Source organism: Periophthalmus magnuspinnatus, chromosome 16 (assembly GCF_009829125.3).
Source record: "Periophthalmus magnuspinnatus isolate fPerMag1 chromosome 16, fPerMag1.2.pri, whole genome shotgun sequence".
In the NCBI taxonomy this organism is placed as follows: Eukaryota; Metazoa; Chordata; class Actinopteri; order Gobiiformes; family Gobiidae; genus Periophthalmus; species Periophthalmus magnuspinnatus.
The window spans coordinates 11,596,580-11,610,086 of record NC_047141.1 but is presented as its reverse complement, the minus strand read 5'-3'; the positions used below and the strand labels follow the sequence as shown (position 1 = coordinate 11,610,086).

At 38.4% G+C, this 13,507-nt stretch overlaps 2 protein-coding genes across 3 annotated transcripts; both read left to right on the top strand.

Moving 5' to 3' along the window:
* The first annotated feature begins 547 nt into the window (after positions 1-547).
* On the top strand, positions 548-3,926 carry LOC117384039 (persulfide dioxygenase ETHE1, mitochondrial-like). 2 transcript variants are annotated; one of them, XM_055228194.1, is made up of 8 exons: positions 548-930; positions 1,084-1,270; positions 1,492-1,636; positions 2,663-2,811; positions 2,899-3,028; positions 3,257-3,346; positions 3,441-3,557; positions 3,633-3,926. In XM_055228194.1, exons 1-8 carry the CDS (start codon positions 917-919, stop codon positions 3,677-3,679), a joined length of 879 nt encoding a protein of 292 aa, XP_055084169.1. In that variant the 5' UTR covers positions 548-916; the 3' UTR covers positions 3,680-3,926. The 2 variants fall into 2 exon arrangements, with proteins under 2 accessions (XP_055084169.1, XP_033837198.1); XM_033981307.2 differs by having other exon boundaries at positions 548-1,270.
* Positions 3,927-7,951: 4,025 nt separating this feature from the next.
* On the top strand, positions 7,952-13,168 carry ethe1 (ETHE1 persulfide dioxygenase). The gene is made up of 7 exons (XM_033981308.2): positions 7,952-8,121; positions 8,569-8,713; positions 10,286-10,434; positions 10,515-10,644; positions 12,476-12,565; positions 12,660-12,776; positions 12,857-13,168. Exons 1-7 carry the CDS (start codon positions 8,089-8,091, stop codon positions 12,901-12,903), a joined length of 711 nt encoding a protein of 236 aa, XP_033837199.1. The 5' UTR covers positions 7,952-8,088; the 3' UTR covers positions 12,904-13,168.
* Positions 13,169-13,507: the final 339 nt, after the last annotated feature.

Genomic DNA, 13,507 nt, shown 5'->3' with positions numbered 1-13,507 from the left:
TTTCCTCCTTTTAGGCTTTATAATGACTGATTTAAGGCAGGCGCAAGTCACGGTAATAGCTCAATCTGTGTGTTCACGTCCACATGTCTACGGGGTTTTCCTAACTCCTCGCATGATCTGTGCTGGCAACATGGATGGAGGGGTGGACTCCTGCCAGGTAACCTATTGAAACAATGATATGTGTTCCTCAAGGTCTAGCAATCTGTCTGACAAATAAGTATTTTTCTGACCCCAAGGGAGACAGTGGTGGGCCCCTCATATGTGAAACAGCCATGGGGGAGTGGAGACTGGCCGGCGTGGTCAGCTGGGGAGAGGGCTGTGGCGCCGCAACAAACCAGGAGTCTACACACGAGTGACAGCAGTGGTGGATTGGGTTGGGGGGTACTTGGAGGTAGGCTATAAATATCACATGGTATTGAGTGAAATAAAAAGAAATGTTTTCAAACACATGCTTTAACCTTTTGCAGGGCTAACCCAAGATTGCACACTGATTATGAGCTCAGTGGAGATAATAAAAAGCCAATCACACCTGCACTTTGTGTTTTGTTTTTAGTGGGCAAGGTGCACTAAACTTTTGTGGTTACAATACCATTACTCTGTCACACTTACTACCACTCTGCCAATGGATTACAGCATTTAAAGTGGTTCATGGGGTGTGATAACTGTAGGGAGGTTTTACTAGTTTGGTAAAGCTGCACTTTGTCACGTAGCAAGCTAGTCTTCACTTTTCGCCAGTAGAAGGTAGATTACTTCCTGTCGGCTGTGTGGCTTGTGATCTGGTTTCAACCGTTCACGTTAAGGAACCGTTCAAAGGACCGAATCGTTCACGAACGCTGCATCACTGCAGGTGACCTCCTAAACTTTGAACTCCCGCACAGGAGCTCGGTGACGGCGGTGTGCAGTGTGTCTGCGCCACATGGGGCATGTGAGGTGAGAGTGTAGCTTTAGCTCGGCTACTCGGTACAATTCACTGACAAATCTGTCGTTTATCACTACACCATCGTCCCTACGTGGTTGTCGTTTCTGCGCGTTTGGCTCTAGATGATAATCATTTGTTGTCACCACAATGTGCTCCGTTATTAGTAGGACGAAGCCAGTCCGACTGGCTCTAGCCCTGAGCCTCAGAGCAAACAGCCAGAGCTGCAGTTACGCACTGTCCCACTCCACGCGCGTCTCCCCGGGCCTGTGCACTTCCGTGTCCCCGCTACGAGCAGCTCTCAGAGCATACTGCACCAGGATGGCACGGACTGAAGGGCTTTTATTCAGACAGGTACAGTCCTGGATATGATCTCTACTGTGTTCATGCTGTAAATGCTTAGAGGTTTTGTAGTTGAAAACTTGTTTTGTAGATGAACACTGTTGTTTTGTAGATGGAAACTGTTAGCTTATCTGTTAGCTGTTAGCTTTATGTTAAATCTACATAAACATAAACAGACATACTGTGTTTGTGGATTTAACTTTGCTAAGTCGTGCTTGTGTCTGTGTTTGTAGTTGTTTGACAGAGACAGCTGCACGTACACATACCTGTTGGCAGATACTGACACCAAGGAGGCTGTCCTCATAGACCCTGTGCTGGAGACCCTCAGCAGAGACGTGAAGCTCATCGAGGAGCTGGGACTCAACCTGAAAGTGGCAGGTACATGAGCACAGCAAGTACCATCAGGATGTACAGGGGATTTTGTATTGCATTGCATGTAGGATTTTTTCATTGCCGGAGACAGGCAATGCACAGACAACAATAAATGGCTATGCTAAATACATATTTGGGTAATAATATGGATGTCCATCATAAATGATGAAACATGCATGATTTTAATGGACCATAACATTTACACAACAATGTATTACCAATCAATACCCTTACTTATTGAAAGATTACAGCTTTTTCTGGTATTTTTTTTCTTAATCAGTACATTTAGCATAACTTATAATAGTTTATATTATATTATATTATAATATTAATTGCTAATGTTAATGATGAATATTATATATATATTTGATCTTTTTCTTTATTATTTAATTGTCAGAGACCATGTACAAATGTATTAATCTTACAAAAGAAAAGTTTATTTGTACCAGATTTAGCTACTGCTACTTTCCATCTGCAGTCTCTGGGCAGGTGAACACACATTAAAAATACACATTCCATTACAATTGCATTGTGCAATTACATTATCAGTTCATCATTAACATTAGCAATTAAATACAGTGAAATGACCCCATGTCCAATACATGTTTCCCAAAGTCCATATATATATATATATATATATATAAGAATCATGTGCAGGTTTTTTACAGTGAATGCAGAACAGGACAAATTAACTAGACTGATGTGGACATATCTGATGATTTAAAATGCATATACATATATATACTTTCTGTAAACATCTCATAAAGATAATTTTAACATGAACATTCTTGATCATTAAAAGTACTTTTGGACCTCCAGGACTGATAATACCATTAAACTAGTTGTCAAAATTAAGTGCACATTTATATTTAGGTTTGTACAGACTCATTCAAATGGTTTCACTTTATTGTAATTTTCTACTACTATTTTACATTCATAACTTTTGAGTATTTAAAATAAATGTGTATATATTTTCATATTTTATCTGAAGTGGGCTGGGAATGATATTGTGTATTTTTTTTATATTTACAGTAAACACTCATTGCCATGCTGACCACATCACAAGTACAGGGCTCATGAAGAAGCAACTGGTGGGGCTGAAAAGTGCAATCTGCAAACACAGTGGTGCCCAGGCTGACTTACCACTCACAGAAGGAGACAAGATCCCCTTTGGAAGACATGTAAGTACTATTGCCTTCTGTTTCCTTGTATCTTTTGCTGTCTTCTTCCCAGATGATACCAAACATGAGTGCTGTTATTTGTTGCAGTGTCTGGTGGTGAGGGAGACACCGGGTCACACAGATGGCTGCATGACTCTGGTGACTGGGGATGAGAGCATGGCTTTCACTGGAGATGCCCTCCTCATCAGGGGGTGTGGCAGAACAGACTTCCAGCAAGGTGTCAATCAATGTTATTACAAACCTTAACTTGTCTATTTTAAATGGAAATGATGTGATTCATAGTGCTCAGATTAACCACTAGGGAGCAGTGTTGTATCTTTATTCAGTTATTCTGAAATAACTGTCCAGTCCAAAATAATACAGGATTCTGCAGTTAACTTGAATTTGTTATTGCTATTATGATTATGCTGATTATTTTATTTTATATTTTTAAAATATATTTCAGGTTGTTCCAAGAGGCTCTACAATTCCGTTCACAGCAAGATCTTCATCCTTCCTGATAGCTGCCTAGTCTACCCTGCGCACGACTACCGAGGTACGCAAAGAGACTAAAGTTGCCCTATTTACATAAAAAATATGATTCATTGTAGTCATGTTACAATAAATGCTGTATATTTATTTCACATTAGGCCAGACAGTATCTACAGTTGGCGAGGAGCGCAAATACAATCCCCGTCTAACAAAAACCTTAGAAGAGTTTGTGGACATCATGAACAATCTCAATCTGCCCAAGCCTGAGAAAATTGGTATTTACAACTTTTTACCTTACATTTTCTAGAAATAAACACAAACATTTCTGATAACTTTCTCATATCTTACAGATTTTGCGGTTCCTGCCAATTTGGTTTGTGGAGTGCACCAAATTTAGCCAACACAAGGAAATTCAATCAATACTGAACTCATAATATTCAACCTACTCTAAATGAGTCTAAAGTGCTGTACTTTGTATGATATGAATGAAAAATATAATTTTATAAAATGTTTGAAATTAATAGTTAATATTAATATTTGATTTGGTCTCAGGTTGTTTTTGGTGCTGGTATGAATAGATGAACATGAAATCTCTAATCTGTAAAGTATGTGTAATATTTGATAAAGTTTTATTGTTGACCTTTCATACTTTGTTATTCCTTGCACCTTTTTCACATTACATGACTGAAGGTTATTTTACAGTTTTATAATTTCCTACATTGTGTCAACATGGCTGTTCTGGACTGCTTATGCTAAGGCCTCACAGTTTGCAGTCTGCCATGATTTTTTCATTTCCGGAAAATGCCGTGTATTTGTGTAAGAGGTTGCTAGAACTACTCCCCTTGCCCACATTATGTCAAGTAGAACACTCCTATAAAGATAATACACATGCATTTGACCATAAAAGTAACTACAGTAGATTTATCCTTTGAAAAGCTATGAATGTGCTGGTTGTGATGTGAGATGATACAGAATCTCTAAACCAAAGTGTATGCTCTAAACATTAGCTGGCAAAATGTTAGGAAGAACTGTATGATTATTGTGAGCAAGGTCACCTCACTATTCGCAAATATTAAAGGTCTTATAGTTTGACTTGGGGTGCGACTTATATGTGAAATTGTTAAAGTATAATTTCACATCATTATTGTCACACTGGCCGTGTCTCAATTCGCCAAAATGGCGTTAGATTCACCACTGAAAATGTGCGTCGAAGGGCAGTTACGTAATTTCCGGCGCGACAAGGCCTGTCCCATTTCAATGCACCCTACTGAATGCGCCTGACAAACCTGCCCTGCGTTTCCAGCATTTCCATGGAGGTCGGACGTAACCGAAGCGTGCATCCATGCACACTTCACGCACTGCTATATCCCATCATGCACCGCGACTACTCAAAAAAGAGAAGAAAATGGAGTCCGCTGCGCAATACACATTCAAATGTTTGTACTGGTTTACTTCATCTACAACAGTGTGACATGAAACTGTTAAATCTGAATAAAGGTATGTACAGGCCGTGTGTTTGAGGATTAAAAATGAGTTACACTGAATAAAGGAATGTGCAGTTATTTCTAGACAATAAGAAGACATTATTATCATTAGAAATTATTACTGCAATAAGAATAATGTAAGAATGTTCGTTTCTATTGTAAGCGTCAAAGACCAAGAGACTGAAACATAAAGTCAGAAGGTTTAATGAGCTCCACACAGGGAATGTGAACAATGACACAATGGACTCTCCAGAAAGGATAGAAGAGAGTCCTGAGACGTGCACAAAATCTTCATGAGTTCCAGTACATTCCATAGGTCTGCGTCCCCTGGTGGGCACGTGTCATTCACCTTCGTGTTAGTAAATCAAGATACTAGCTTGATGTAGCGCTGCACTGCTAGAAAATACCTTACAATAATAAGATGAAAGGAACTGACACGGCATAGAAGGGAAACAGCGCCCTCTACTGTTATTAAAGTGGTGTAGCCATTGGCCAAAATACCAAACCATTAAACTGCAATATCCCATTATATGTACAACTAATCAGTGTTCTCTGGTTTATAGACTATGAAAGTAAAAATGATACTATTACCTCTGTCTCTGTTATTATGTTTTCACAAGGTATATTTTGTTAAAGTTATGAAGTAGCCACAAATGAGAAAAAAATCACCTTGAACGTTATATTTGCCTATTGATATTCTAAACAGAAAGAAACGGCTGCGACGACGACATCTTGACTTTTCTTCTATTAAATAATAAATAATTAAAAATAACGTACGTAATGTATGTATCGGACACTCAAAGACAGCGGTGGAAGTGCGGTCTGTGGTGTAGGCCTGTCCCATTTGAGCAAGGTGGCGGCTACACTGAGGAGGGCACATTCTCGTCCGGAAGCTTCAAACTACACTTTAAGGGGTACTTCGAAGGGCACCTTCAAAAGGCGGTGCTTCATTTACTTCCGGAGCAGATGGAGTTGTTTAGAAACGACACCGAGGGTGAAGAATTAAATGGATTTAGTGATTTGGAGTGAGATTTAGAGTAAACATGTTAGCTTGTTTTTTATGCTTCGGTTATCTGATTAACTATTAATATCTTACGTTAACATACCAGGCACGTATTCAGTTATAGAGAGCGTATTCGCTGTCTATGCTTCATGTACATGTTTACATACTTGTTATGTAACGGTTGATTATACATGTTACAGTTCATTAGTATGACCACTAGATGTGTGTTGTGTTTGTAATACCTGTAAGAAAATTCACTTAACTTGTTTTCTTTTATACATTTCATATTTAATTTCCCCGTATTTATAAATCCATAAAGGTGATATTTTTTTCATTTGGAACAATATTGTAAATGTTTAGTTTATCATAAGTCTAGTTAAAGGTCACGAAAACTACTTCCTGTTTTCTGGTTCAGCTTTTATTCTAATACAAAGTCTTTACCCGACAGAGCACTATTTAAGAAACAATTGAGGAGTAAAATATAAAGTTTTTGGTTCTCCAGTTTGTTTACTTGCAGGCCAAAGTATTTTGTATATTTTCCATGCGTTCATGTGCAGTTTTGTGTGTATATGTGATATGAGCCAGAGCTTGTGTTATATTTTTGTCGTAACGGGTGAGTGTAGCGGACCAAAGGATGCAGACTCGGGGAATATTTACAGGATTTATTGTAGAAAAGGGACAAGGTACAAACAGTGGGTGATCCGGAGGTGAGCAGGATCACAGGAAACAGGGACATGAAGGGACCACAGGACAACAGGCAGACCAGACGGGCGTAGGGCAGAGCGGGCAGGAGACATCCAGGGCTGGAGCACGACAGGAACAAGTGAGGGCGACAAACACAGCACAGACAGGGTGAGTGCAAACAGACGATCTCGCACTGAGTGTCTTCCCCCATCTCCTCTTATCCATGGCAGGTGTGGTGATTAGCCAGATGGGGAGCAGGTGTGCGCGGGAGGAGCCGAGAGCTCCGCCCAGCTCCAGGTACAGGCAGGTGAGGGAGGGGGAAGAGCACACAGGGAGGAAAACCAGGAGCGGACAGTGCGGATCATGACAATTTTATGTGTTTGCTAGTTCTACACTGTGAACTGTGATGAAGAAGTAAGACCACAGTAAATATCAGTGAAAACAACTCTCGTGTCTCTCGTGTTTGTGGTCAAGCCGGCATATGTTACGTTAACATAGTCATCTGTTTAACTATTAATATCTTACATTAACACCAGGCACGTATTCAGTTTGTTGTCTATGTGTTAAATTAGCGTGCTCTACTGCTATTCAGCCTGTTGTTCTCTATTTTATTGTTATTATAACTTGGCGTTAAAGATAAAATGTCTGTTCTTGGTCTCGGATTTTCTAAAATAAATTTCCTCCCAAAATGCGACTTATATATGTTTTTTTTCTCCATTACAAATTTTTTTGCTGGTACAACTTATACTCCAGAGGGAAAAATAAGGTACACAAAATGGATTCTTGTGCGCTTTAAGTCATGTTATAATGTTGTTACATCCTCAAAAACATACCCAGAGTTGTGTTTTGTTTCATTCACACATGTTTGAATAACCCTTTATTATTAGTCTGTCTAAGTCCAAAGCTCAAAATGCTATTTCGCTTTATCTCATGAATCTGTTGTTAACAACTATCTTTTCCTTTAGTTCAGTATAGATGGGCAATTCCAGGACTGAAGTCATCTGAATGATTGTAATGAAAGTGTATAGAGTTTAAAAACACAGTGGAGCACAGTATTACCACATGACATCACAAGGTGGAACAGAGTGTTTTCAGTTTGAGAGAAGAACTCAGTCTAAGTATGCAGGATTGTGAGTTAAACATGTGTGGATGATACGCAACAAAACTCTGGGTATGTTTTCGATGAACAACATTATAACATCAGAAAATAGCGTAATATGTGCCCTTTAACCAAACGCAGTAAATTGCAATAGTACTGCCTTGGTCCTGGTGTGATCCCCGCTTAGATCCTGATGTAGACTTTGTGTGGTCCCATTCTAACCTTGATTTAGTGCTCTAGTCCAGATTAAATTATTAATTGTTCAAAGAGAAAACTGCCGCTTATCACCCTACGTTTTTATCGTTATAGCTCGTTTGACACGCCCTAGATGATAATCATTTGTTGTCACGATCTATCGAGAACTATAATGCTCCGTTATTAGTAGGACGAAGCCAGTCCGACTGGCTCTAGTCCTGAGCCTCAGAGCAAACAGCCAGAGCTGCAGTTACGCACTGTCCCACTCCAGGCGCGTCTCCCCGGGCCTGTGCACTTCCGTGTCCCCGCTACGAGCAGCTCTCAGAGCATACTGCACCAGGATGGCACGGACTGAAGGGCTTTTATTCAGACAGGTACAGTCCTGGATATGATCTCTACTGCGTTCATGCTGTAAATGCTTAGAGGTTTTGTAGGTGGAAAGTCTTAACTGTTAGCTGTTAGCTTTATGTCATAAACAGACATATTGTGTTTGTGGATTCAGTTCCTCTAGTGTTCATCTGGACTCTCCAGCCTTGCCCTTGTTTGTTTGGGCTTGTGAAGTTCTGCTGCTTTGTAATGACTTCTCCATAACTTTATTATCATAATTTTCTGCAAACAGAGGGGAAATTTGATCGTGGTTTGGTTTAAACGCTACTCACCTAAGATGTTTAAACATTCAAGTTACACCAGAGAGTACATTATTCTTATTTAAAAAGTGTAAGCAGTCCACGATCATAACAGAAGTCGCTCGTGTGCCTCCTGCTCCTGTGTCCCGAGGTGGTGCTGTGTTTGCTGAGTCATGCTTGTGTCTGTGTTTGTAGTTGTTTGACAGAGACAGCTGCACGTACACATACCTGTTGGCAGATACTGACACCAAGGAGGCTGTCCTCATAGACCCTGTGCTGGAGACCCTCAGCAGAGACGTGAAGCTCATCGAGGAGCTGGGACTCAACCTGAAAGTGGCAGGTACATGAGCACAGCAAGTACCATCAGGATGTACAGGGGATTTTGTATTGCATTGCATGTAGGATTTTTCATAGCTGGAGACAGGCAATACACTGATAACAATAAATGTCTATACTTAATACATATTTGGGTAATTTTATTTTTATTTATTTATTTGATTGGGACAATGCATGTTAATGAACAAACATGATTCAACATGAACGTAAACACACCGGATTATACCCAAAGGCAAATTTCCATCTGCTGTCACAAGGGCTGGGGTCACCAAATGGTCAACATAAAAATTGTACACTACACACATTGCACAGTTCCCATAGTTGCACATTCCACACATTGATAATATGGATGTCCATCAGAAATGATGAAACATGCAGTTTTTAATGGACCACAACATTTACACATTTAACTTAAAAAAAAAAAAAAAAATCAGTACATTTAGCATAATTTATAATAATTTTCAATCACTATAATATTATCCATGTTTTGATATATTTTTACATATACTTTCTGCAAACATCTTATAAAGATAATTTTAACTTGAAAAAGATTAACATTCTTGATCATTAAAAGTACTTTTGGACCTCTAGGACTGATATCATTAAATTAGTTGTCAAAATTAAGTGCATATTTATATTTAACTCATTCTCATGTTTTTTTTTTTATTCTTATAATTCTTATAAGTACTACATAACAACAAAACAAAAAATAAAAAATAAAAATATAGATCAACTTCCAACAAAAAATTACTTTAGTAACATTGTTGTTTTGTGGGGTTTTTTTTTTTTGTTTGTTTTAAAAATCTGTAACAGAAAATATGTAAAATGCATCAATTTCCCTGAAATTCATAGAAAATGCAATTCTTATTTAAAGTATACACATTTTTAACCAACTGATTGAACCATTTGGTAGTGAAAAAATAAAATAGAATATAACAAAATAAAAACAAATATCAAAAAAATTAAAATGAAATAAATATCAAATGAATAAATTAAAATGAAATAAATGAAACATTAAAACACCCAGTATTTCCTCGTCTCCGACAGTAATCACGGTGAAGCCAAGTGCTAGATACTCTTCGTCATACTTCCTTGTCTTAGCTTTCAGGTGACTTTCATTTATCTCATTACCTACGTCTATCTCCACCTTTCTTTTCATGCCTGTTAAATATTTTTCCATCGTGTCTCTTGAGGGGTTTGTTCACTGCTCTGTGTTCTTGATCTGTTCACTATCTCCTCTTTGCTGTGTACACCTGCAAACCCTACAGCATAGAGCTCATACAACCTGCCCACACTCTGACAATGAGAGCGCTACTGCCACCTACTGTAGTGGATGTGCAATTACAATTTATTCTAGTACGGCAAAAGAAAAGCATGTTCCCAAACGCGCCTCCCCCTGGCATCGCACCGCGAGCCCCACTATTTGAGAAGGACTGCTTTATTGTATTTTTCTACTACTATTTTACATCCATAACTTTTGAGTAGTTAAAATAAATGTTTATATATTTTCATATTTTATCTGATGTCGGCATAGAATAACATTGCGTAGTGTTTTTTTTTATATATATATTTACAGTAAACACTCATTGCCACGCTGACCACATCACAAGCACAGGGCTCATGAAGAAGCAACTGGTGGGGCTGAAAAGTGCAATCAGCAAACACAGTGGTGCCCAGGCTGACTTACTAGTCACAGAAGGAGACAAGATCCCCTTTGGAAGACATGTAAGTACTATTGCCTTCTGTTTCCTTTTGATTTCTTCTTCCCAGATGATACCAAACAATAGTGCTGTGATTTGTTGCAGTGTCTAGTGGTGAGGGAGACGCCGGGTCACACAGATGGCTGCATGACTCTGGTGATGGGGGATGAGAGCATGGCTTTCACTGGAGACACCCTTCTCATCAGGGGGTGTGGCAGAACAGACTTCCAGCAAGGTGTCAATCAATGTTACTACAAACCTTAACTTGTCTATTTTAAATGGAAATGATGTGATTTGTAGTTCCTCAGTCTAACCACTAGAGAGCAGTGTTGTATTTTTATTCAGTCTTACAGTGAAAATAACTTTCATTGTAGCAGTGATGTGCAGTGAGGTCCCAAAAGAGCACCTTAAACATTATTTGATTGAGAACAGACAATGAGTTATGCTATATATCACATGTCGGCATTCTTTACTAAAACATGTGACACATATTATATTTAAAGTCTAAATGAATTCCAATTGAGCCTATTTCAAGACAAAATAATGCTAAGAAGGACCTCTCTACAGATGCTGTTGTTGCTGGTATTGTGATGCCATAACAGAAGCCACATCGTACATCTGAGCTACAAGCTTTTCAACACAGGTGTATTTCTGCAACACACCCATAACATCCTCGGCTACTGCAGGGGCTCGTCTGTCTGCACTCACGTCGTCAAAACCCCAAAACGCCTCCTTCACTTCACAAACCGCTCCAGTCTTTAGTACTACATAGGGCAAAATGACAGAGATTTGCACTTTGTTTGACAAGCCAGAAAACACAGTGGATGTCTTTAAATGTTTTATTAGTCTTTCATCTTTCTAAGCAAATGCATATAATAGCGCCACATACTTGCCATGATTAGTAGTGCCTGCGCTCTCTTCATTGCCACCAAATGCTGGCTGGTGTTTAGCAAGGAAACAGGTCGCGTTGATGAGGTCTTTTAAAATATCACGGTTTTCCTTTACCTCTTCATTGTGTAGTCTAATGTTGAGTCTCCGCTGTTCTTCCAAAGCCAGGTCTGTCCTAGAAACCCCAAAAGTTTTTAAAGCTATCTGACTTTGTGAGTGGCTGATTGTTTGTGCTTATTCAAGCTTCTAGGCAAATTCTTCATGTCTCAATATCCATTTTGAGACCAGACATTGTCACTCGTTGAAAATAGAAGACAGAGGAAGCAGAAAAGGCAGTTTCTCATAGGACATCCACACAGCCAGTTTTTTTGAGTGTACCACTCAGTTTGAAAAGAACAGTAATGCTCTTTCCAGTATTTTGAAGCAAGCCTTTCAACTCCGTTGTAGGTCTTCCTTTAGTTTATAACTTCTTGCTTTGATTGAAAATCCAGATTTGCAAAGCTTATTAGCTTGGAAATGTAATCTTCTATTTTGCCCTCTGCCATGAGTCCGGCGTTTTGTTTGCCTCACAGAGTGAGAATTTTACAGCTGTTTTATAATTAATCTGTGAGACTAAACATGTTTCACAAATACGTTTCATACGTTATCCAGAATATGGAAATACAGAGCATATCGTCAGAGTGTTTTATTTGTTATATACAGACGGACAGTGACACATTATTTCCATCGCATACCTGCACAGTTTGTGTGGAATTCTACTGTGCACCGAGTGGCACAGCAAGGTGCTGCCTCACGGCGTCCCTCCACCCTGTATTTGAACGGGAGTTACGGGACATGCAAAAATTCTGATTGTCTTCATTGAAAATATAATGTTCCATGCTGGATTCAATTGGAAAAGAGGTTTATAATACATACTGGATGACAAATATAAACATTTATTATATTTTATAAGTACGCTTTTTTTTCCCCCAAGATTGACAGGTGAGGCTCTGCCTCCCTTGAACCCACATCACTGCACTGTATTATAGTTTTGTTATTGATTTAGAATTATACTAATTTACCCTATCTCCTTAAAATAATACAGGATCGTGCAGTTAACTTGAATTTGTTATTGTTATTATGATTATTATGATGATTATGCAGATTTTTTTATTTTATATTTTTAAAATATATTTCAGGTTGTTCCAAGAGGCTCTACAATTCCGTTCACAGCAAGATCTTCACCCTTCCTGATGGCTGCCTAGTCTACCCTGCGCACGACTACCGAGGTACGCAAAGACACTAAAGTTGCCCTATTTACATAAAAAATATGATTCATTGTAGTCATGTTACAATAAATGCTGTATATTTATTTCACATTAGGCCAGACAGTATCTACAGTTGGCGAGGAGCGCAAATACAATCCCCGTCTAACAAAAACCTTAGAAGAGTTTGTGGACATCATGAACAACCTCAACCTGTCCATGCCTGGGAAAATTGGTATTTACAACTTTTTACCTTACATTTTCTAGTAATAAGAAACACTAACATTTATAACATAACTTTCTCATATCTTACAGATATTGCGGTTCCTGCCAATTTGGTTTGTGGATTGCACCAAATTTAGCCAACACAAAAGGAAATTTTAAAAAACTTGAATCAATACTGAACTCATAATATTCAACCTACTCTAAATGAGTCTAAAGTGCTTTACTTTGTATGATATGAATGAAGAATATAATTTCATAAAATGTTTGAAATTAACAGTTTATATTAATATTAATATTTGATTTGTGTCAGGTTGTTTTTGGTGCTGGTATGAATAAATGAACATGAAATCTCTAATCTGTAAAGTATGTGTAATATTTGATAAAGTTTTATTGTTGACCTTTCATACTTTGTTATTCCTTGCACCTTTTTCACATTACATGACTGAAGGTTATTTTACAGTTTTATAATTTCCTACATTGTGTCAACATGGCTGTTCTGGACTGCTTTTGCTAAGGCCTCACAGTTTGCCATGATTTTTTCATTTCCGGAAAATGCTGTGTATTTGTGTAAGAGGTTGCTAGAACTACTCCCCTTGTCCACATTATGTCAAGTAGAACACTCCTATAAAGATAATACACATGCATTTGACCGTAAAAGTAACTACAGTAGATTTATCCTTTGAAAAGCTGTGAATGTTCTGGTTGTGATGTGAGATGATACAGAATGTTTGGTGATGCAAA